Here is a 24,726-nt window from a genome sequence, read left to right on the forward strand (position 1 = left end):
AGCCAGTGCAGAGAGAGGCGTCGCCTGGCGCTCAGGGCCCTTCTTGAGCTCATTGAGGAGCCCTTCATGGTGAGAAGGGGGCAGCGGCTGAGGCTGAGCTGGGCAATGCAGTCGCTTGGGCTTGGCAGGGCTTTGGGCGCTGGGGCAGCTGCTCCCAGCTCTCCTGCCTCCCACTTCAGCTGCCCCAGTGCTTGGCGACAGGCCTTTGGCCTCTGGGCCCTGCGGTGGCAGCAGGATGGCATTTCAGCAACTTGTCTTCCGCACAGACCAAAAAAATGTGGAGCCTGACTGAAAGTCTTGTGCACTTCCTGTGGGATGCAGATGGAGAGATAGGTTTCATGACAGTCATGCTACTCAGCTTCATCATCTTGGACAATGCCACGCTGATGCCCGGCCCCATCACGCTGCAGCTACTTGAGGCGCTCCTGCCACTCTTTGACCACGTAAGGCTCACTGCCCCAAACCACGGCCACTGGCTGCTGCCCGGACACTTTGTGCCCTGTGCATTTGCAGGCCTGCGCCAAGCTGAGCCCCGTGCAGCCGCAATGCTGAGCTCTTGTCTTCTTGCTTCCATCCAGAACAATTGGCAGGTTCAGCTGATCTCCATCCTGCTCTTCCGAACATTGGTGACTCTTCCACAGCAAAGGGAAAAAAAAGCCCTGAAGACACCCCTGCGCCAGAGCCTGCTGCCCCTCTTCTTCCACTGCCATGATGACAATCGGCTTGTGGCACAGGTGAGGACTCGTGGGCTGCTGCTGTCCCCCTGGCAGGGGGCTCAGCTGCCTCCTGCCCTGGCGCCTGCCGGGCTGCAGCCTCCTGCAGGCCTTGGCACAGGGATGCGGGTCCTGCGCCCTGGGCTGCGGGGCCATCTGCGCGGCTCTGCTTCTCTCCAGGCTTCTCAGGAAACGCTGCTTTGTGTGGCCAAGTTCCTGAAGAGGAGGGATCTTGAAAGACTGCTGAAGAGCCAGAATCTGTGGAAGTTCAGCAAGTGCCTGGTAAGGACGGCCTGCAAGCCCCAGCCTCAGTCCGGAGAAGCCCCCTGAGGGTGGTGCTCAGAGTGTGGGGCTGGCAGCTGTGCCCCCGCCCGCTGCTGCAGCCAGAGGCCGCGCGGGCTCTTCTCCAGGCTCCCGTGGGCCCGGCGTTGCTGCGGGGCGGGCCGGCCCCGCGGCTCCCCGGGCAGCAGCCGGCGCTCTGCCCTCTCCCCTCGGGAGCCCGGCGCCGGCGGCTGCTGGCCGCGCCTCAGGGCTGTGGGGCCAGGGGAGGCCGGGGCTGGGCGCGGCAGCTCCCGGCCCAGGGGCTGAGCCAGCGCCAAGCCTTCCCTCCTGCCGCTCTCTCCAGCTGGCAGAGAACAGCAGCAGAGCGGCCGAGCACCTGCGCCGGGCCCTGCCCTACCTGCAGAGCCCACAGGAGTCCCTGCGAGCGGCGGCCATCAGCTTCATGGGTGAGCCACGAGCCCCGGCTCCCTCCCCGGCCCGGCCCGCCGCAGCCCGGCCCCAGCCCCGCCTGCTGCCCTGGCAGCGCCAGCCAGGCCCGGCGCCGTGGAGCCCCGCCCGGCCTGGGCATTGCTGCTGCCGCCCTCTGGCAGCCGTGCCCTGGGGCGGCAGCGTGCGCCAAGGGCCGGGCTGAGCCCTGCCGGGCCAGCAGCCCGTGTGGCCGCAGCGCCGGCAGCGCCGCTGGCAGGGAGCTCTGCCGCTGGCGCCGTCACAGGCTCTGTGTTCACAGGCACGGCTGCGCGGCACCTGAGGGGGAAGAAGGAAGAGCTCCGGCTCATCTGCAGCGGTGAGTGAGGCCAGCGGGGGCTGCCGGGGGAGCTGCAAGCCCTGCCCCGGCTGCCGAGGGCTCTGCTCCCTGTGCGCACCAGGGGCGGCGTGGCCAGAGCACACCGAGATTTCAGGGCCACCCGGGGCATTCGTGGCCAGCAGCGTCGGGCTGGTCCCCTTGCTCCCCGCTCCCTCCTGCCCATGGCTAGAGCTGGCTGCCATGGCCCTGCCAGGGGGCTCTCCTCGACTCCCCGCAGATCCGGGATCTGACCATGGCTCTGACCCTCTCTCTTTCAGCCCTTCAACACCTGACAGAGGACACCAGCAGTGCCGTGTCAGACGTGGCACTTCCAACATTGGATGTCCTCCAGGCACTGCAGAGTGAGCCATATTCCATCTTCCAGAGGCTGCAAGATCAGCTCCGCAGGGCATGGAGGACTCGGCCTCATCTGTCCAGGCTCGGCTGGCTGCGCTGCTGCAGCTCTGCAGAGAGCTGATCGCAGAGGCTCTGTCTGCTGGGGCCACCTGAGCCAGTGGGAATTTTCTATTTCTCTAAGATTGTTCTTTTCTTCTTTTTGGTTTTTCTTTCTTATATGAATATAGAGTGTGTTATAATACCCAGACTCCCAGCAGCTTTCTTTTGCTACCCACGCTCTGCAGGGCATAGGGGAAGAGGGGGAGAAGGGTGCCTGGGCTCAGCCAGCTGTCCCGGCGTGCAGTGTTGCAGGGAAAATGGCCAGAAGCCCCTTGGCCTTTGGTGGTTCTGCTGAAGCCTTTGTGCTGGTGACAGAGCGGCTGGGCAGGGCCCGGAGCTGCGGGGATCCCTGTGAGAGTGGTGCCTGGAGATGGCCACAAGCCCTGGGCCAGGCAGGAAGCGCCCTCTGTGTCCTCCTGCCCGTCTGCCGCTGGCTGCCTTGCTGAGGGCTCCCGGCTGCCTCTGGATGGGGCTCCTCTGGAGCTGCTGTGGGGCTGCGGCGCTGCTGCCGGGCAGCTTGGCCGGGCTGGGGCAGCCCCTGAGGGGCTGGGGCCATGAAGGGATGAGGGGCTGGGAAGCCCTGACAGGACACGGCAGTGGGAAGGCACGAGGGGGATGTGTGAGGGAGTGGGTGGCTGTAACTTTGGCTGGAGTGGGAGTGGGTTGGCAATGGAGAGAGCACTCACCCCGATGTTCATTTGGCAAACTGAAAACGTTTATTCTCACGCCCTTCCTTCTAAAGGGCCTTTGACAAACCCTGTCTGGATAATTTCATTGCTCTGATCTCTATGCCCTGTCAGAATCTGGCCCGTGAAATGCTCCAGCCCTGGGAGAGATGTGACTGGGCGAGGCCCCTGGCAGTCAAACCAGGGCTGGTCCATTCACACAGCACGAGCCAGCCTGCACTGTGACACACGGCAACAGAGTGCAAGGCACAGCTCCGGGTGCTCCCCAGGAACCTCAGCTCTGGGAGCCCTGTCTGCCCCAAGCTCCAGGGGCTGCAGTGCGAGCCCGGCTGGACTCTGCCCTGGGGCCATCCTGCAGGGACAGCTGGACACAGGGAGCATTCCCTTGCCACAAACAGCCAAGCCAGGGCTGCAGGGCAGCTGCTGCAGCCCGGACTGCACTGTTGTGTGCTGTGCTCTGGGGCTGGGGCTCCCCACACAGGGCACTGGGCTGGTGTGCCACAGGAGACAGAGAAGCTTCAGCTTCAGCCTAACTGAGGTGGGTGTGTGGGCTGGGAAGAGTGGGGAGGCTCAAGGGGATTCACAGAGCTCATCCTGCTGCAAGGACGAGGAAAAGGGAGAGGGAGCTCAGCAGTGAGGAGAGCTGAGGGCTGGAGAGTGGCTCTGAATGACACTAAAATCCCACTGGACCTCTGAGACATTGCTGCTCCTCAGCCAGTCACAAGATGAGTCCCTAAGCCTGGGGCTCTGCCTTCCTCATGGTGAGGGGCACCAAGGAAGGCAACAGGGTGATGGAGACTGCAATGGGCTGGGAACTCACTGGGGGAAAAGAGGGAGCAGTTGGGAAGTAAAAGGAAGGTGGGGGAGAGAACTGTTCAGAGAAGAGCTGAGCTACAGCTTGAGCAAGCTGAAAAATGTCATTTGGGGTCATCCCAGATTGATTTCATTTCAGAAATTACTGAACAAGTTTATTTTTGGGGGGGAGTCACGTTTTCCCTTGGAAGTGAACACTCTGCAAACTTGGGCTGTGCTGCCAAAATGCTCAAGCAAGTCTGTGCTGCAGGTCACACCATTTCTTCTTTGGCTGATTCCAGCCCAGGGCTGAGCCCAGCAGAGCCCTGGCAGAGCCCAGAGCAGCCTCAGCAGCCGCAGAGCCCGGCTGCAAGGAGAGAAAGCAGAAAGTGCCCGTCAGCTGAGGGCTCCTGTGCCCTTGTGCCAAGGCCTGCGGTGCCCAGGCCATGCTGGCTGTGCCCAGAGCTGTGCCCAGAGCTGCCCATCCCTGCTGCCTTTGGCAGCAGAGCAGGAGGGCAGGACATGTGCCCAGCCTGCAGCCAGCCACGGCACATCCAGCCCTCAGCAGCTGCCCAGAGCAGGATGCTCCTGTGCTCGCTGCCATCTCCCAAAAGCTCTGATCCCACCCTGCCAAGCACACAGGGACCCACCTCACGCCAGCCACGGCTGCAAGAAAAGCTGCTCCCAAACCATGGCCTCAGCCTTCTCCAAGGCCACCGCCCATCCATGCCACAGCTGCTCCCAAGCACTTCCCAATACCGACTAGAGCCCACCTAGAATGCTTCCTCTAGAAAAACAAACAAAAAATTATTGAAAATAGATTACAGACAAAAGGGGGAAACAAGGTCAAAACTCTTATCTCTGTCAGGGCCTTGAGGAAGGCCCAACTCCTACATGGTAGGGAAAAACCCAGCCATGGCTGAGGGAAGCCCACACTTTCTCCCTTCCCCCTGCACTGCCCCCCAAAATCACGGTGATCCCAAAGCAAACAAGGGCAGTGCAGCAGCCCAGCCCTTCCTTGCCTGCAGAGCAAAGCAGCCCCTGCACAGCTTCTGGAGTCCCACCTCTGCTCCCACCATGGGGCTTTGTTTGTGTCGGGCTGGCTGCCCCAGCCCCAGCCCCAGCCCAGGCCACGGTGGCTGCTGGGGGCTGTTGGCAGGGCCAGGAGCCCACTCCCATTTGTACCAGCCCAGCCCATGCCCCAGCCCTGCCAAAAAGCAGCTGGGCAGCGACTGAAGGATCAGCTGCACCCGCCCCAGCAAAGGGGGAACCTTTGCTTCCCAGCCAGGCTGGGCCATGCCCAAATCTGGCAGCATTTCCCCGGGTGGGGACTCACCTGCAAATTCCCTGTGGAGCCTGGCTTTGAAGAAGGTGCCCCAATCAAAGTCCAGCATCTTCAGCTGGCCAGTAGCCAGGTCCAGGATGACATTGTCATCCTTGATGTCATCCTGGCTGTCTCCAGCAGCAGCATCCCCACCCGGTACAGCTTCTCCAGGGGCTCCTTCTCCTTCCCTGGGGGGACACCAGGCTCTCAGGGTCTGCCCAGGGCCCCAGCTGTCAGGAAACCAGGACAAGGAAAACCAGCTCAGAGGGCAGCCACCAGTGCTGGGCAGAGCAGCTCAGCTCCAGCACAAGGGCTGCGTATTCCCATCTGATGAGCCCTGGGCAGTGACATAGGCAGCACAAAAAAGTCTGGGTTCCTTTCCTTCTGATTGCCAAGGCATGTGTGGAGCTGCAACTTACCAGGGCCCTGGATCAAAGTGTGCCTGTGGCTCTCTCCCTTCTTCTACGGCCGAGGAATATCCTGCATCCAAGGATGACAGAGCAGCTCTTCTAATGAGGGCCTTTCCACGTCCAGCATGGATAAACACCGCCTGATCAGATCTTGGCACTCTGGGCACAGAAACTAGAAACCACTGGGCAGCCAGAGAAGGCTCCTGTGTTCTTTGCCTCACTATTGCCATGCCCAGGCCTTGCTGGATATGCTCAGAGCTGGACCTAAACTTTCCCATCAATTCCCTGTTTTGGAGGAGAGCAGGACATGTGCCACCTCCTCAGCAGCTGCCAGAGCGGGATGCTCACGAGCCCGCTGCTGCCTCCCAGCCCTGGGATTCCCCCCATGCCCAGAGAAGAGGATCCACCTTGAGAGAGCCCTTGTGGCAGCAGGAGCTGGCCCCAGCTGAGGTTCCGGCCCCTCCTGAAAGGGTGCTCCCCACAGACCATCTGGTGCAGCAGGATGCCCAGGGACCAGATCGTTGCTGCCTCGCCATGGTACCAGCCAAAGTCGTTCCATTCCGGGGGGCTGTAGGACAGTGTTCCTATGGAATACAGATGGAGTTCAGCAGGGGGATGCTGCTGCTCCCAGAGCCTGGCCCCAGCATCCCTGGGCCTGCGGGGGCTGCATCAGTGGCACACAGGGTGACCACTGCCCTCTCGCCAGCACCTGGGACTTGTGTTGACTTAGGCTTGGAAAAGAAGCCACTGGTGTTAGAAGAGGGCTGTGGAAACCCTGGCAAGGCCCAACCATGACAAGGAAGAACCCACTCACTGCTGGTGAAAACCATGCTGTTATGAATTTGAACGAGGCCAGATCTTGAGAAGGAAACAGGCCCTCATTTATCAAAACAAACTACAGAAGACAGGGAGTTTGAGATAAGCCCAAACTCCCACACAACAACCCAAAGATAATGATGTGTCCCAAACACGCTGGGTTCTCCCCCATACAGTACATCCCCCAGAAGGAGAAGAACTCCAACCCAATCAAAACCCTCATTTTATAACCCCTCTCTGGTCCAGGATTGGTGGGGTTTGGATCCGCACGTTGATTGGTCGTTTTCCGGTGTTCGCATTGGTCCTTATCAATATTCATTCTGGACCAATCATTTTCTCCGGGCATCGAATGATTGGTCAAGTCCCCTGTCCAATCACCTCCCGCCCCCCTTTGACTATCACCCCCACCAAACCCTGGACCTCCCCTCCCCAGGACCCACAACAAACACCCATCAACTCACCCCAAAACAACAATTCCCAACCCAGCCCCAGTTCAACACAAATTGGATGTAATAAGTAGCAATACGTTTGTTCATTAATTAAATCAATAGCTAAATAATTATACAATATAAAAGCAATAACTAAATAGCTAAAACTGCTTGATTCTTAAATGTGCAGCCACACATGGTTGCTTGGCTTGCAGGAATCGTAAAGTGCTTTGGGAATTCCATGGTAAAGATATACCTTATAAGGGAAAGTTCACCCAGCGGTCACAGAGGAAGGCTGTAACAACAATCCTTAAACTTGCAAGAATTGCTTAGGCTTGCAGGAATTGTATAGTTTTCTGAAAATTCTACTGTATAGATATGCCTTATAAGGGAAAGTTCACTCAGCGGTTAAAGAGGAAGACTTGGAGCCTTCATCCCATGACCACCAGAAGGCAGAAAAAGACCCCCTAGCAAGTGAACGAGCAAGCGCAAAAGACAGACCATGTCATCCCTGAACCCGGGAGAAGAAGGCAACAAAAGGCGAACCTTGGGGATAGGAACGGCGTGAGCCTAGAGGAGCGGAGACTCCCGGCCGCCCAGCGCTGAACTTTGCTTATTCTCGCTTGCATAATAATAAATATATGATCCTTAAATCCAGTGGACTCGTTTATCACAATTTGGTGCCGTGACTTGGATCCAGAAAACGGGGTTGGTTCGAGAATCCTGGGGGGGTGCCCCACCACCTGGTGGCCCTGGCCTTCTCACCCAACCCCTCATCTGAACTGACGAACCTAAATTCGGGAATAAGCAAGGAAAACACCGGTAACGCTGTAAACTTTGTGCACGAAGATCCAAGCGACAACACAGGACGCGTGAGTATACGAGATGAACCGCTCGGTTGGGGTTGGGATCCCAGGGCACAGTGAATGAGACGTCCACCTGCGGACGACGTGAGAGGGACCCTCTAGTAGTGCGGTTCTCGTAGCCCGCGAGGGAGCGAGCCATGACTGAGGGGTTTTGTGTGTGTGTGTGTGTGGAGGTGCTTTGGAAGATGGGGCAGAAGAAGAGCAAGCCTTCTGATCCCATGGGGGAGGGTCCCCAGTTACCCCCAATACCTAAGGACAGTCCGTTAGGATTAATGATCAAGTATTGGGATGACTTGCCTTCCAGAAAGGGGAAGGATAAGGCAAAAATGATAAATTATTGCATGGTAGTGTGGGGAGGTAAGAATCTGGATTCAGGAAGTATATACTGGCCCGTTTTCGGATCCTTTGAGGACTCCATCTGTCAAGCCCTGAACATTTATGTGAATTCTAAAGAGCCAGTGAACCCGGAGGAGAGTGCATATGCTAAATTATGGTTGGTAGGAAGTAATGAGCAAACGGCTAGGTTGTTCCCCCTTAAGGAAACAAGGGGAGGAAGACAAAAAGAAAAAGTCTCGACCAGAGGAATATGTTCCTATTTATCCTCCCCCGTATATACCACCAGCTCCCCCTGAACCCCTCCCAAACGCACCCCTGATATCGGCCCCTAATAGACAGCAGGTCACGGACTCCCCGGATTGCAGAAGGTGTACTTGGAGTCAGATGAGGACAGTAATTGAGGAAGGAGAGAGCAGTGGGCTGTTCCCTCTCAGGGAAATAGCATTAGGAGGACCTCAAGCTGGGATGGGGTTTGTTACTGTTCCCTTGAACTCAGGAGATGTCTGCAAGTTTGAGAAAGAGATGGGAAAATTATTAGAAGACCCCGTAGGAGAAGCAGAAAGAGTGGATCAGTTCCTAGGGCCAAACAGATATACTTGGGTAGAGATGCAATCTATTCTAGGCATCCTATTTACAACAGAGGAGAGAGGGATGATTAGAAGGGCAGGAATGAGGATTTGGGACCCCCAACATGTTCAAGGTACCGCGGCTGATGTGAAATGGCCCTTGCAAAATCCCAACTGGAACAATCAGGACCCCAACCATCGTGGTCATATGCAGGACTTAAGAACCATCATAACCCAGGGCATATAAGAGGCTGTGCCCCGGGGACAAAACATAAGCAAGGCATTCAAAGAGTGCCAAGGAAAAGATGAGACCCCCACTGAATGGTTGGAAAGATTAAGGAAGAGTTTTCAGTTATACTCAGGGGTGGACCCAGAGACGCAAATGGCAGCCTTTAATAATAAGTTTGGCTACAAGTTTTGGTGGGGTGGTAACTGTTTGATGTGGTTGGTGCGGCAGAAAAAGCCACTCGATGATGATGAGTGGGGTTTTTGAAGTATCATCCCACTGAAAGAGCAGCCCATGGAAGTTTGGGCACTTACCAAAAATACCGAGGCTGAGGGGAAGGGACCGCTCTGTCCGATGTGCCTGGCGGTGTTTGATGGCGCTGGCGACTCTCTCCAAAGCCTCCCAGGCTTCTGGCGTTAGCGAGCGTGGGGAAGCCAGGTCGCCGTCTCCTCGTAGAAGGTCGAAGAGCGGTGCCAGTTCTTCTGTGGTGAGGCCCAGGAGAGGTCGGATCCACGTGATGACGCCGCACAGCTGTTGCGTGTCTCTTAATGTCTGGGGGTGCTCGTTGATGGACAGAGTTTGAGGCACGATGGTCCTTCCTGTGATTAAAAACCCGAGGTACTTCCATGGGCTCCATAGCTGGATTTTTTCCTGAGCTATCTGAAACCCCGCGCTTTCGACAGCTGCGACAGTCTTGGAAAGTGCTGCATCTGAGTAAGACTTGGTGGAAGCACAGATTAGTACGTCGTCCATGTAATGTAGGTGTGAGACTCTGTCCAAAGTTTCTCTCATCTGCCTCACGATTGTCATTGGGGACCACTGAAGAAAAGCCCCTTGTCTGAAGTTTCTGGCCCTGGTGGAGAAAGTTACATGCCAAGGGCCCCGAGACCTGAGCACAGCTGCTGGCATTGCTAAGCTATTGTTCACAGGTGTGTTTGCTGTATGCTACACTGAACCCAGTGAAAGGAAGAAGGGGGCCCCTTGCTTTTTTGCAACAATAGCCTTGGAAGTTGTCCCACCACTCGGCCTGGCTGGACTTCTCCTGAGTTTTGGGTGGTCCCCCACAGAAGACCCCTCACTTGTCTTACAACGGCCGTGACAGACAGACTGAGATGTACAAGGCCTCTCCATCAAACACTGAGACATGAAATCCCTATGTGAAAAGGCCCCCCCACACTCTTTCCAAGGACTGGGACTGAGACCCCTAACCTGGGGGAGGTGTGTGGGGGAGGCAAGCTAACCAAGGCAAGATGGATGTTGCAGGTGCGAGCCGAGGACCAAGAAGACAATGGCTCTCACCCACTGCAGAGAACATGGACTGTGTGTACCCTTCTCTAAATACCATTTTTTCCCCCAAAAATACAATAGACTACCTTTGATTTGGTTTCAAGTTTTACCCCTTCCCCCATCAACAAAAAGAGTATAATAAGAGTTTGGATAAACTGCAACCCTGAGATCTCCCCAGATGTGACCTGGTGAACTCCATTGGCTGGACATCAAAGGACTTCGCCTTTTCTACGTTTGGTAGCTCTATACCTTCCTTCCTCTTCCTCCCTCTTTTTCCCTTTTCCCCAATTCCTCCCCAATGCATTTTCTTGTGGTTATTCAATAAAGGTACATTTGTTTTGATTATCACTGCAGCCCCCTGTACCGTGTCGGTGTTTTTTGCACTCTTAGATCAACCCACAAACCATCACGAAACCTGTTCGTAAGGATGGATCGTGACACTTGCATACATACTATAGAAACCTTCTATCAAACCTTAAAAATTCTCTACAAATTCATTTCCAACATTACTGGGTCTGGCACTGCCCAGATCTGGTGTTTGCTGCCACCTCCAGTGCCCAGATCTGGAAATTCCCTTGTTCCGGCAGAGCCAAGTCCAGCAATTTTCTGGTAAAGAAAGCCAAAATCTGGCAATTTCCCACTGCTGACACTGGCAATGCCAAGACATGGTGTTTGCTGCCACCGCCCGTACCCCAATCTGGACATACTCGGTTCCAACACAGCCCAAGTGCAGCAGTTTTTTGGAAAAAGAAGACAAAACACAGCAATTTCCTGGTGCCAAGACTGTCACTACCCAGACCTGGTGTTTGATGGCACCGCCCATGCCCAGATCTGAACATTTCCCTGTGCCACCACAGCCCAAGTCTAGCAATTTGCTGGCAAAGAAAGCCAAAACCAGGCAAATACCTGGTGCCTACACTACTCCGATCTCATGTGTGCTGACACCGCCAGTGCCCCGATCCGGAATTTTTCAGATGCCTGCACAGCACAATTCCAGCAGTTTGCTGGCACAGAAAGGTCACATTTGGCAATTTCCCAGTGCTGGCATAACCCAAATGCAGCCATTTTCTGGCAAAGAAAGCCAAACCCGGCAGCTTCCCGGTGCTGCCACCAGCACCACTGTCTCTGTCTCTCTGGGAGCCTCTCAGGAGCCCTGGGCCAGTCCCGAGTCGGCAGACACCGGGGGCAGCCCCGACACGGCCGACAGCGGGGAGACACTCTCTGTGCCCCGAGGGTACTGAGGGCACCTGGGCTGGCCGCCTTTGCAGCACAAGAGACACCAGAGACAGCGGTAGAAGAGAAAGGGCCCACTCTTAGCAGGGGTTAATCCAAGGTTTTATTCCAGGTGTCCCAAAGGAGCCCCTACACCTCAGGGGCCTCCTGCCGAAAGCCCGGGAGATGTGCCAAGGTTACATTTAAAGGGAGGTGGAAACCCAAAGTAGAGAACATTTGACTAACCAAGAAGTGACCCTAAGGGATGGGTCCTGGGGGATGGACATTTAGGACAGCGTATGGGGCAAGGCTTGGGGGGCTGACCCCTGGCCTCTGGCTCATCACTCGACATCCTGGACCGAAGCTTCTAGAGGGAGGGGATGGGATGCTGAGTGATTGACAGAGAGCCAGGGTGGGGATTTGGGGATGATCTCAGCAAGGGAAAAGGATTACACAGGGAAAGGGAGGGGGGTACCATCTGGGATGAACCATTTGGGAAAAATACGGGGATTCAAAACCTAAACTATCACAAAGTATTACAATGTATGAAAACACACTACAACACACCACCCAGATCTGGTGCCTGCTGCGCAAGTGCCCAGATCCGGAAATTTCCCAGTGCTGGCACAGCCCAAGTCCAGCAATTTGCTGGCACAGAAAACCAAAATCCGGCAATTTCCTGATACCAATACAGGCGCCCAGACCTGGTGTTTGCTGCCACTGCCAGTGCTCACATCTGGATATTTCCCCGTTCTGGCAGAGCCAAGTCCAGCAATTTTCTGGCAAAGAAAGCCAAAATCTGGCAATTCCCTGCTACCGTCATTGGCAATGCCAAGATCCGGTGTTTGCTGGCACCACCAGTGCCCAGATCCAGCAGTTTCCCAGTGGCAGCACAGCCCAAGTCCAGCAGTTTGCTGGCACAGAATGACAAAACCCGGCAATTTTCTGGTGTCAGCACCGGCACCACCCAGATCTGCGGTGAGCTGGCACTGCCAGTGCCCACATCTGGCAATTTCCCTGTGCCAGCACAACCCAAATGCAGCAATTGTCTGGCAAAGAAAGCCAAAACCCGGCACCTCCCAGATCTGGTGTGTTGGGGTTGGTTTAAAAGAAGAGGGAGACCTTGGCTTAAGGCCGTGGGAAAACCCTCTTTAGCTGGGGTCAGCAGGAGCTCCCGCCCATAATCCTCTTGTTCAGTTATGCAGATTGTTACTAGAAAGTTCTGAGTTCTCTTTGCTACCGTTGGTTACATTTTACTGCAAAAATTGTAATATTCATAATCCTTCCTTCCTCTTGGATCCTTCCCTCAGATCCCACCTTAACCCCTCCCCATATATAAATGTATAAATATCCCTGCTAGACCCTAGACCCAGGCTTTTTTCTGCATTGCTCTGTGTACTGTGCACGCCGTCCTGTTTGTTGTGTTTGCCTGCATTAAAGTTCTGTTTCCAGACAAGCAGATGAAAGCAGTCTCTGTCTGTAAAGTGGCCAGAGCTGGTTCTCAGGGAAACCACTGGCCAATGGTCCGGACGAGGACCAGAAGGTTTCACTGGTGTTTGCTGGCACCGCCAGTGCCCAGATCTGGAAATTTCCCTATTCTGACACAGCCCAAGTGCAGCAATTTGCTGGCACAGAAATCCAAAACCTGGAAACTTTCTGCTACTGGCTCTGGCACCGCCCACATCTTGTGTTTGCTGTGCCAGTACCCAGATTTGGAAATTTCCCGGTGCCAGCAGAGCCCAAATCCGGCAGATTTCTGTCGCTGCCAACGACACCACCCAGATCTGGTGTTTGCTGGCAGCGCCAACGCCCAGATCTGAAAACTTCCTGGTGCCAGCACAGCCCAAGTGCAGTGATTTGCTGGCACAAAAAGCCAAAAGTTGAAATTTCCAGGTTCTGGCTCCAGCACCATCCAGATCTGGTGTTTGCTGGCAGTGCCAGTGCCCAGATTTGGAAATTTCCTGATGCCTTCACAGCCCAGGTCCAGCAATTTGGTTTTAGCTAGCTTAGGCAGAGAAGTTCCTGGGACTGGGACTTTCCTTTTTCTTGGAACTGTTGAAACCTGCTCTGGACTGAAAACCCAGAAAAACACCTGCAGCTCACACCTGTGGCCCACTGAGGTCTGGGACGCTGCATTCCAGCACCAGAGGGACTTAGAAGAGACCGAGTGAGCCAAATACAACCCACAAAAAGGATTTTCTGAATTTGCCATCCCTTCAGCACTGTCAGAGGTTTTATTTAATATTATTCATTTTTCATGCTTGTGAATACTTTACTTGATAAATAAACTGGGGTTTTATTACTTTTCCCAAGGGAAGTCTTTTTCTGAACTAGTAGGGGGAGAGGCCACTGGAACTTGATTTCTAGATGGACCCCTTTTGGAGGCTTCCTCCCAAAATTTGCCCTAAACCAGCACAAACAGTCACAATGGAAACTTCACCAGTGGCACAACACCCCAGCCCACCAGGAAAAGAAAGGACATGTAAAGTTCTCCAAACAGTTGTCCTGCTTTGCTGCAAAAGTCCTGCTGCAGACACTGTGCAGTGTGGAAAGCCAAGAGAAGCTGCAGCTGGTGGCAAATCTTGGGACAGAAGCTTGACCTTGTTCTCCAGGAGAGATTCTTGGCAAGAGCAGACAGGAGAAGATTGCCGGAAAACTGAAACAGCTTTCCAGAAGTAAAATTAAAATGAAAGAAACAATCCAAGATATTTTTCTCTATTTATTTCTGTGCTCCCCTTTTCCATGTTGCACTACTTCTCCATCCCAGGAATTCCAGATGCACTGCACCTCTAAGATCAGTGGCTTAGTGATTTTTAGACACTCTAAAATACCATGAGGCACACAGAGTTTTGCTTCCCCTGTTTTTACTGGAAGGCAACACTGGAGATGTAAGTGCAGTGCTGGGCTCAGGTAGGAATCCTAGCCCAAGGGAAGGTGTCCCGCCAGTGTTTGCCCCTCAGCCAGGCCAATGCAGAGCAGCAAGCGAGGGGATTGCTGTGCCAGTGTGCAGGAGTCAGGGCTCTGCACCTGGGCTCAAGGCTGCAAAGTTGCCGTGTTTGGACAGACTCAGGGGCTGTGCCCGGGGCGCGCGGGGCTCGAACGTGGGGCTCGTGGGGCGAGCGGGGAACGGACACGGGGACGAACGGCCCCGGTGCTTCAGTTGCAGCGGCGGCAGCGGCGGCAGCAGCAGCGGCGGCAACAGCGGCAAAAGCAGAAAACCAGATAATCTATAACGATCTTTCTCTTTCTATCTTTCTTTTTCTGTCTCTCTTTCTTGGTCTTTCTCTCTTTCTGTCTCTGAGTCTCCCTTTCCCGCCGTCGGGCACCCTTCTCCCGGGGTCACTTGCCCGGCGTCCCTCTCCTCTCCCCGCCTCCCTCTCGTGTCCCCGCCTCCCTCTCCCCCTGCCGGGCCGGGCCATGCCCCCGGCCCGCCCCCGGCCCCGGGCGGGGCTGCCCCGTGCCCGGCCCCGCCCGTCCCGCCGCGCTCTCGCCTCCGCCCGGCTCTGGCCCTACTGGCGGTGGCGCTGCTGGGCGGGCATCAGTGCCGTGTGCGGGGGCGGCATCGCCGCCCTTTGCCTCCGCCTGGCCCGAGCCCGGCCCCGGCCCCGAGGCAGGCTCCAGCCCCGAGCCCGGCCCCGGCCCCGGCCCCGGCTCCTCCCGGGGCCCGCGGAGGACACAGGCGGAGCGGCCGCTGCCGCCGCCTCCGCTGCGGCTTCCCCGGCCCGAGCTCCGCCGCTCGGCAGCGCGGCCGCCGGCCCCGAGCCTCCCGTGCCGCGTTGCGAGGAGCGAAGGCCTGGGCATGGCCGGCCCGGGGCGGCTGAGGGGCGCTCGGGGGCCGTTGCTGGCCCCGGGCCGAGCGCTGACAGCCGCGTCCCGCCCGCAGGGACGGCGCCCGAGGCCCTGCAGGAGCGCTACCGCCTGGGTTCGCTGCTGGGGCGCGGAGGATTCGGCAGCGTCTTCGCGGCCACGCGGCTCTCGGACGGCGCCCCGGTGAGCGGCGGGGCCGGCGGCGGGCGCAGGACGAGGGGGCGGAGGAGGAGGAGGAGGAGGAGGATGGGGCTGGGCAGGGCGTGCGGCGAGCTGAGCCCGCTGCTGTCCTTGGCTTGCAGGTGGCCATCAAGAGGGTGCCACGGAACCGCGTGCGGCACTGGGGCGAGCTGGTGAGTGAGCGGGGCCAGCGGCAGCAGCCGGGGCTGCCGGGCGGGGATGAGCCGAGGCCCGGCACGGTGGAAGCCGCCAGGACGCCTCGAGGGGGAGCGGGCGTGGGCGCAGCGCAGGGCGCAGAGCATCCCGGGCTGGCTCAGGGCTTGCCCAGGCCTGGCACGGCATCGGCCCCACTGAGGGCATCGTGCTCCTCCCGCAGCCCGACGGCAGCAGGGCCCCGCTGGAGATCGTGCTGCTTGCCAAGGTGTCCACTGGCTTCCCCGGCGTGGTGCAGCTCCTGGAGTGGCTTGAGCTCCCCAACGACATCGTCATGGTGATGGAGCGGCCAGAGCGATGTTTGGACCTGCATCGTGTCATTCGGGCACGGCGGTTCGTGCCCGAGGAGGTGGCGCGGGAGCTGTTCCGGCAGGTGCTGGAGGCCGTGCGGCACTGCACCAGCTGCGGGGTCCTGCACCGCGACATCAAGCCAGGGAACATCGTGCTTGACCTGGCCACCGGGCAGGCCAAACTGATTGACTTTGGCTGTGGCACCTACCTGCAAGAGACCGCCTACACCCACTTTGCAGGTGAGCCCACGTAAGGGTGTACTCCTGGTCCCGGGATCTCATGGCCAACATCTCCCAGCCCAAGCTGGCTGTGGCAGCGGGGATTCTCCCTTTTGCTGCCAGTCAGGGGACTGAGTCTTCAGCTGAGTTGCTTTAGAGCGGGGCTGGGTGGGGAGCCATCTTCCAGCCCTGCTGGCAGCCTTTGCCAGCCACTCTGCCCAGGACTGGGGCTGGGCTGGGGCAGCCAGCCCGACCAAAACCCCCGTGGGTGGGGGTAGCAGAGAGGGGGGCGGAACCTGTGCCCCAGCCAGTTTGGTGTGCAGGCGAGAGGAAGGGCTTGCACTGCTCCACTCGCCCTGTTTGCCTTGGCTTCCTAATATTTTTGGGGTAATGCAGACAGGGAGGATAAGGGCATGTTTTCCTCAGCACAGAGAGGGTTTTTCCTTTGCATGTCATGGTCAGGCTTAGCCAGGGCTTCCTCTGCCCTCTTCTGACACCAGTGGCTTCTTTTCCAAGCCTAAGTTTGTGCACAAGTCCCAGGTGCTGGCGAGAGGGCAGTGGTCACCCTGTGTGCCACTGATGCAGCCCCCGCAGGCCCAGGGATGCTGGGGCCAGGCTCTGGGAGCAGCAGCATCCCCCTGCTGAACTCCATCTGTATTCCATAGGAACACCATCCTACAGCCCCCCGGAATGGACCCACTTTGGCTGGTACCATGGCGAGGCAGCAACGATCTGGTCCCTGGGCATCCTGCTGCACCAGATGGTCTGCGGGGAGCACCCTTTCAGGAGGGGCCGGAACCTCAGCTGGGGCCAGCTCCCGCTGCCACAAGGGCTCTCTCAAGGTGGATCCTCTTCTCTGGGCACGGGGGGAATCCCAGTGCTGGGAGCCAGCAGCGGGCTCGTGAGCATCCCGCTCTGGCAGCTGCTGAGGAGGTGGCACATGTCCTGCTCTCCTCCAAAACAGGGAATTGATGGGAAAGTTTAGGCCCAGCCCTGAGCGCATCCAGAATGGCCTGGGCATGGCAATAGTGGGGCAAAGCAGACAGGAGCCTTCTCTGGCTGACCGGCAGTTTCTGCTTTCTCTGCCCAGAGTGCAAAGATCTGATCAGGTGGTGTTTATCCGTGAACTCCTTGGAAAGACCCACATTAGAAGACCTGTTCTCTGATCCTTGGGTGCAGGATATTCCTCGGCCGTAGAAGAAGGGAGAGAGCCACAGGCACACTTTGATGCAGGGCCCTGGTAAGTTGCAGCTCCACACATGCCTTGGCAATCAGAAGCAAAGGAACCCAGACCTTTTTGTGCTGCCTGTGTCACTGCACGGGGGTCATGGGATGGGCACACGCAGCCCTTGTGCTGCAGCTGAGCTGCTCTGCCCAGCACTGGTGGCCGCCATCCAAGCTGGTTTTGCTTGTGCTGGTTCCCTGAGAGCTGGGGCCCTGGGCAGAGCCCTGAGAGCCTGGTCTCCCCCCAGGGAAGGAGCAGGAGCCCCTGGAGAAGCTGTACTGGGTGGGGATGCTGCTGCTGCTGCTGCTGCTGCTGCTGCTGCTGCTGCTGCTGCTGCTGCTGCTGCTGCTGGAGACAGCCAGGATGACATCAAGGATGAGAAGCTCTTCCTCAGCCTGGCCACTGGAGGCTGAAGGTGATGGACTTTGATTCTGGCACCTTCTTCAAAGCCAGACTCCACAGGGAATTTGCAGGTGAGTCCCCACCCGGGGAAATGCTGCCAGATTTGGGCATGGCCCAGCTTGGCTGGGAAGCAAAGGTTCCCCCTGTGCTGGGGCAGATGCAACTCATTCTTCAGTCGCTGCCCAGCTGCTTCTGGCAGGGCTGGGGCATGGGCTGGGCTGGGTACGAAATGGGAGTGGGCTCCTGGCCCTGCCAACAGCCCCCAGCAGCCACCGTGGCCTGGGCTGGGGCTGGGGCTGGGGCAGCCAGCCCGACACAAGCAAAGCCCCATGGTGGGAGCAGAGGTGGGACTCCAGAAGCTGTGCAGGGGCTGCTTTGCTCTGCAGGCAAGGAAGGGCTGGGCTGCTGCACTGCCCTTGTTTGCTTTGGGATCACCGTGATTTTGGGGGGCAGTGCAGGGTGGAAGTGAGAAAGTGTGGGCTTCCCTCACCCGTGGCTGGGTTTTTCCCTACCATGTAGGAGTTGGTCCTTCCTCAAGGCCCTGACAGAGATAAGAGTTTTTCCCGTTTTTCTTGTTTTCCCTTTTTGTCTCTAATCTCTTTTCAAGAATGTGTTGTTTGTTTTTCCAGAGGAAGCGTTCCAGGTGGTCCAGTGTGGATGGGGAAGTGCTTGGGAGCAGCTGTGGCGTGGATGGGCGGTGGCCTTGGAGAAGGCTGAGGACGTGGTTTGGGAGCAGCTTTTCTTGCAGCCGTGGCTGGCGTGAGGTGGGTCCCTGTGTGCTTGGCAGGGTGGGATCAGAGCTTTTGGGAGATGGCAGCGAGCACAGGAGCATCCTGCTCTGGGCAGCTGCTGAGGGCTGGATGTGCCGTGGCTGGCTGCAGGCTGGGCACATGTCCTGCCCTCCTGCTCTGCTGCCAAAGGCAGCAGGGATGGGCAGCTCTGGGCACAGCTCTGGGCACAGCCAGCATGGCCTGGGCACCGCAGGCCTTGGCACAAGGGCACAGGAGCCCTCAGCTGACGGGCACTTTCTGCTTTCTCTCCTTGCAGCCAGGCTCTGCGGCTGCTGAGGCTGCTCTGGGCTCTGCCAGGGCTCTGCTGGGCTCAGCCCTGGGCCCAGCTGGGCTGGCTCTGCCCTCACATTGCTCTGACAGCTTTGCATCAGACGAGCCCCTTGCGAGCACAGCGCCTGAGCTTTCTGCTTTGGCAGCTGAGTGAGACTCTGCTGCAGGCCCAGAGATTGCAGCTGGGGACACCCATCCAATTGGCAAGAACCCAAACCCTCCACAGTCCCAGCTGAATGCCTGGATCTGCACAGGGTGTTTGTCTGTCCCATTCTTCCTTCTTGATTGGCTGGAATTGTGCAATTGCACTTTCTTCCTCCTCTAGAAGTGCCTGAGTGGGCCAAAGCTGGCGAGTGGGCCGTGTTCCTGAGGCAGTGCAGTCTGGAGCTGATGGATGGAGAATTGCCCTTCTGCACTGCCAAACCAGAGTAAGAACCCCTAAGTGGCACTTTGTGTCTCTAAGAAATCCCTGACAGTTTCAAAGGGAATGTGCAGCTCCTTCCCAGGCTGAGAAGGAAGGGCATCTTCTAAAGGATTTGGGCTTTGACAGAGTTTCCATTCCCAGTCCTGCTTGGAGTGGGAAGGGCACAAAGCAATTTCCTCTTGCTTTGAGCACAATTTCAAATGGCAATGTTGGAAACAAAGCCCAAAATCTTTTCAAAGGCTGCTGAGATCAGTAAGATCCACGCCATCAGCACATTTACAATGTAAATAACTGAGTTCCCCTTTAAAAAAGATCATTTACCTCTTAATGCAAAGTTTCAGAAGTTTTTCACTAACACTTGGGTTTTGTTTTCATCTTTCACATTTTATATCGTTGTTTTTCTTTTTCCTTTTTTTCCTTTAAATAGAAAACATGTCCTACAGAAGGAGTGTCCTTTGCTCCTGGTTCCTGTGTGGAGCAGCTCCCTTGCTGCTGGCTGAGCTGCTCAGGCAGAGCCCGGCAGTTCCTGGCCCTGCAGGGCTGAGGCTTTTCCCCGTTGCTGGGCACAGACTGATGGAGCAGCACTGCTGAACACGGGCACACACAGAGGGCCCAGCAGCAGCTGCCTTTGGCCACCTGAGGCTCCAAGGCCCAACCTCTGAGCAGCCAGGGCTGGAAGAGACTGGCAGCATCTGATCCCTGACTCTGGGCCAGGGCTGCACAAATGACCCCACAGCAGCAGCAGCAGCAGCAGCAGCAGCAGCAGCAGATGGAGCTGACTTTCAGCACAGCCCCTGCCCCTGTTCCCTCCCGTGTGCAGCGGTGTCACAGCAGCCTGAGGCACCTGGGAGCCCCCAGAGCCAGCAGGGACTTGAGATGGCAGCCCTGGGCTCCTGGAGGCTGTGCAAGGAACGCAGCTGGGCACTCCCTGTCCATGGGGAGCTTGCAGATGGAAAAGGCTGCTGTGCCCAGGCAGCTCCAAGGGCACAGAAAGGAGGCTCTGGAGCACTGGATCAGTGCCAGTGCCACAGTCCTGGGCAGCAGCCAGCCAGCCCTGGGGGAACAGAGGGCACAGCAAGAGGGACAGAAGCAGGCAAGGGCAGAGACTGGGAAGAGCCAGGCCCGCGAGCAGGAACAGCTGCTCCATTGCACTCTTGGAGAAAGCTCTTGGCTGCTTCAAAGCGCTGGAAGGCGTGAAGGGCAGAGAGGAGGCCACAGCAAACAATGCTCCTGTTTGCACAGCCTCCCCTCTGCGTGTCCCAGAAGGAATTGGATGGACTGGATTCGTCTCTCCGAGTGCTCTCGTTCAGCATGAGCAGCTCAGCACCAGGAGCTGAAGGAGCTGAAGCCTCAGGCCACAGGAGCTGGGCAAGAGGGAACTTCTGGAGCAAAGTAATGCTGCTGAAATAGCCTCAGCTGAATGCAGCAGATCTCATCATGGAATCACAGAATCCTTTCTGTTGGAAAAGCCCTCTGAGCTCACCCAGTGCAGCCGCTCAGCCAGCAGTGCCAAGCCCAGCACTAAAGCACATCCCTGAAGTGCCAAGGCCTGGACAGCAGCCCTGAGTGAGGCCTGGACAGCAGGCCCTGAGCCCAAGGTGGCCTCTGGAGGAACCTTCCAAGCAAAGGTTATCTTTGTATCTGCTCCCTGCTGAGATCTGCATGGTCATTAGCACTGTGATAGATGTAGCCACTCCTTAGTGAAACATGGATGGACCTTTGTGTATTTAGAAGCCAGAGAAGGCCATGAAATCTGACATCTGGCCTTGTTTGGGGCTGAAGGATCAAAGTCAGCTGCCTTGGCTCCTCCTTGAGGCCTGGCCAGGCTTTGGGAGGGAGCCAAGAGGAGGATGAAAGCAGATGTTGGCACACTAGCAGTGCTGTCAGTTTGTTCATGCAGCACTGCCAGAGCTGGGCCCTCTCCCAGCGGGCTTGGAGCCTCAGCTGGGGCTGGAGGCACCTGCAGGAATTGCCAGTGCCCAGGAGTGGCTCTGCAGCCCTTGGCTGTGACAGCTTCCCCAGCTGCTGTGTGCATCTGGGGGATGGGAAAGGCTGAGGGGAAATGCTGCTGCATCTTTCTTAATCACTGCAGGCAATCTTTGGTGGGGATGATTGGGTGCATTGCTGAGCTGCTCCTTTTGTGATTCTTTGCTGCTCTGAACTGCAGGAAATGACACTGATTCCTTCAGCTGGAGTCTGTGTCTTTGGTGCTGACTTTGGCCACTGGTCAAACCAAACTGGCCCAGTCTGGCCAGATCCCAACCAAATGTCACTTGTTCAATGTCAATGTGAGGCATCAGTGCCATCGGAAATTCCCAGATGGGAAGCCCTTCCCTGGAGTTCCCTGGCTCTGGAGTGGGCTGAGGTGGGAGCCCCGTGGGAGCAGTGGGGCAGTCGGGTAAAAGAAGCTGCAGCCCTGGATGTCTTCAAATACATCCAAAAATTGCACATGGAAAAGGAAAAGGACTTGTGGGTTTGGGCAGACAAAGATGAATTTGTTAAGAGTCCAATGGAAACAGCACCTTCAGAAGGAACAATTATTGCTGGAATGCTCCCACATGGAGCAAGAGAAGAAGGTTTTAATATTGAGCTCAGCTGCATTTGTGCCAGTGAAATATCAATATACTAAATAACTATATGTATTTATTGTATAATAAGACCTTAATATATGTATATATGTATTTGTATATTTATATATATATATTATATATATATGTCTGTATCTATCTGTCTATATGTATATCAATATGTATATCTACATATGAAATAATAATAATGTGAAATAGTGCTGACAATACTAATTTGGTAGCTTTGGCTGCTCAGGGATGTAACTCTAAATACCCTACAGAACAGGATTGGCCAGGACCCTCATGTCAGTGGTCAACTTTGTGAGATTGTATACAATGTAAAAAGGAGGAAGGGAGGAAATTGGCTATTTTCCCAGGGTTTGGTGATACTGTGATGCAGAGTGCTTTGTCTGTTGCTGTGAAAAATACAGGGATGAAGCCTGCAGGGTTTTTCATGTCCCAGACTATGCACAAGCTGCAGGATTGGTTGAACGGGTGAAGGGGTTGTTAAAAGAGCAGTTGATAAAATGAGGAGATGGGAACCTTTGCCCATGGAGAACCCATCTCCCAGATGTGCTCCATGCCCTGAACAATGGCCCACGGGGGAAATGGAAACCCCCTGGCTGTGCACGGCTGCCCCCAGTTTGCAAATCCAGCCATGGGCAGTGAGACTTGGACTGCCTGGGAAATTGTTCTGGCTGTGATGGCCCCTGGCAGGGCCAGCCCAGAGGCTGCAGGGCTGGGCCTTCATGCATTGGAATTAATGAGGATGAATTCAAAGCAAATGAGAGCCATCAGTACTGAAACAGGAATTCAGATTCCTCCAGGACACTTTGCTTTGGTAACTGCTCCCTTGGAGCTTGGCCTTGCAAAGTGTTCATGTCATGGCAGGAGGAATCGATGCAGAATATCCAGGAGAACTTACAGTAATTCTGTGAAACAATAGTGACCAGGATTGGATTATTCAACCCCATGACAGGGTAGCACAGTTATTGATATTGCAATTTTAGGAACGATTGTGAAAAAAGGAGCTCCAGCTCCAATCCCCACCGTTTGTGGAGATAAAGGGTTTGGATGCAGCAGTCCTAATAATGGAGCCAGAGTGTGGGTCTGGAGGCCAAATGGCCCTCCCGAGGCAGCTGAAGGAGCAGCTCCTGGGAAAGACAACTCGGAGTCCTGAAAGCTGGGCAGGAACAATGGGAATGTGTCCCTGCAGCCAAGGATTGTGTGTGAGAGCAAGTAGATGTGACAGGATATTGTTTTACACATGCTGCCAGACCAAATCTCCCTGTTTGCCCCAAGGGCCCCTTTGGCAAATGCTCTGATCCACGGGGCTCCATGGGAAGGCTGCTGTGACACTGAGGGACTTGCACAGGAATTGCATCCAGGAGCCTGGGAGCCCCTCAGGGACTGGGACCCGGCCCCTTCCAGCCCGAGGGGAAAGGGCCCCCCAAGCCTTGTTAGCCCCAGACAACATGGTAAAGCTGAACAGCAAAGGGCCTGGGGGCATTATTCTGGAATTCAAAAGGTGCCAGCTCCATGGACAACAGAATTCTTGTTCCTAACTCCAAGGAGATTGAGAAAAAAGAATGAAGAACGGTGTCACTGAAGTACTACTGATGTCTGTAAGGTGTACCTTGATAGTCAGCCAGAATCTTTGTCTGCCACAAACACCTCTAGTGTTTGACCAAGGGGTTAGTCATCAAAATGTAATGATGAGTTCTGATGGATTGCTGAGCTTCTTTTGTAATTCTTTGCTAATGATGATGTGCTTTGCTGAGCTTATCCTTTTGTCATTCTTTGCAGCTGTGCATGATATAAATGCCATAATTCCTTCAGTTGGTGTCTGTGTCTTTGGTAGTGACCCTGCCCGCTGGTGAAACAGGGCCCCCTCTTGCCTAAGTGTTCCCTGGGAAGGCAAAAAGCCTCCCTCCAAAATTCCCCCCTTGCTCCTTGTTCCCCCCTTCATAGCCTGAGCATGATGTGCTCTGGTCTGGGCTGTGCCCGGGGTCAGTTGGGGTCACCTGTCCTGGCTGTGTCCCCTGCCAAGCTCCCCCGCAGCCCCAGCCCCTCCCCAGCGTGGCTGGACGAGGGGCAGGACAGGCCTTGGCTGTGCTGCAGCTCAGCAAGAACAAAACCATCTCTGCGTGCTCAGCGCTGTGCTCAGCACCCGGCCCAGCAGTGTCTCAGTGCCAGGGGCTGTGCCCTCAGTGCCTGCCAGGGCTTTCCATGGCAACTGCCAGGCCAGGTGCCCCAGGTGTCCCCCCCAGTGCCGGTTGCCATGGAAACAGTGCCCAGCCCTGCCCCTTTCTGTCTGGCTGACCTGGCCTTTGGCCCTGGCAGTGCCCTTGGCTGCTGGTTCCTGGTGCCTGAGCGGCCAGCGCGGCACAGGGCAGGTGGCCATGGCACAGCCCCCAGCAAGGGATCCCCTCTGGCTCTGGGCACTGACACCAGCCCTGAGCAAGGGGCCCAGGGCAGCTTTCCATGCCCACCAACCATCACAACGGCTCCGGGCACTGCTTGCCATGGCACCAAACCAAGGAACGGGTCCCCGTGGCCGTTGCCATGGCACCTGCTGGCACCAACCAGTGTCACTGCAATTGTACCTGGAACAGCCCTGGCACCGCTTTGTCCTCAGGGTTGCCATGGCAGCCCAGGGCAGCAGCAGCTCTGCAGGCAAGGGGCCATGGAACCTGGCTGCAGAAATGGCTCCTGGGGCTGCTTTCCAAGGAAACCTGAACTGATGGCGGTTGCCATGGCACCCAAACCCAGCACTGGGGTCCCTGCAGTGTCCATGGCAACAGCCCCTTGCAATGGCCCACTGCCTGTTGGGATGATGATCCACCCTCACAGCTGGCCCAGGGCAGGGCTGGAGTGCTCTTGGTGCCACCTTGGGCTTGGCACACACTTGAGGAGGATGTCTGTTTGCAATGGTGGAACTCAGGAGTTTTAGATGGCTTCAAAACTCAAAGAAGGAAAATCCCTCTTTGCCTGAGTGCAGCCACTTCTCCAAGCAAAGCAGCTCCCAGGTGAGTGAGGAGAGACACCATGGGCTTGGGGAATGTGGAGCAAGGTTGTCCACACTGGCTCAGAGCTCAAGGCACAGCTTCTCTGAGCAGGCCAGACCTCCTTAGGACAGTCCCTGCATCAATAG

General features: G+C 56.4%; 1 protein-coding gene across 1 annotated transcript in view; it reads left to right on the forward strand.

Annotated features, from left to right (window-relative positions):
* Nucleotides 1-347: 347 nt before the first annotated feature.
* The window catches only part of LOC143696409 (serine/threonine-protein kinase pim-1-like), a 28,233-nt gene continuing 3,854 nt past the window's right edge, over nucleotides 348-24,726 (forward strand). The window contains exons 1-3 of the mRNA XM_077192540.1: nucleotides 348-443; nucleotides 15,548-15,914; nucleotides 16,559-16,735. Coding sequence (XP_077048655.1) covers nucleotides 348-443; nucleotides 15,548-15,914; nucleotides 16,559-16,735 — 640 coding nt within the window. The remainder of the gene's footprint in view (nucleotides 444-15,547; nucleotides 15,915-16,558; nucleotides 16,736-24,726) is intronic.

The sequence above is a fragment of the Agelaius phoeniceus genome, chromosome 34 (assembly GCF_051311805.1).
Source record: "Agelaius phoeniceus isolate bAgePho1 chromosome 34, bAgePho1.hap1, whole genome shotgun sequence".
In the NCBI taxonomy this organism is placed as follows: domain Eukaryota; kingdom Metazoa; phylum Chordata; class Aves; order Passeriformes; family Icteridae; genus Agelaius; species Agelaius phoeniceus.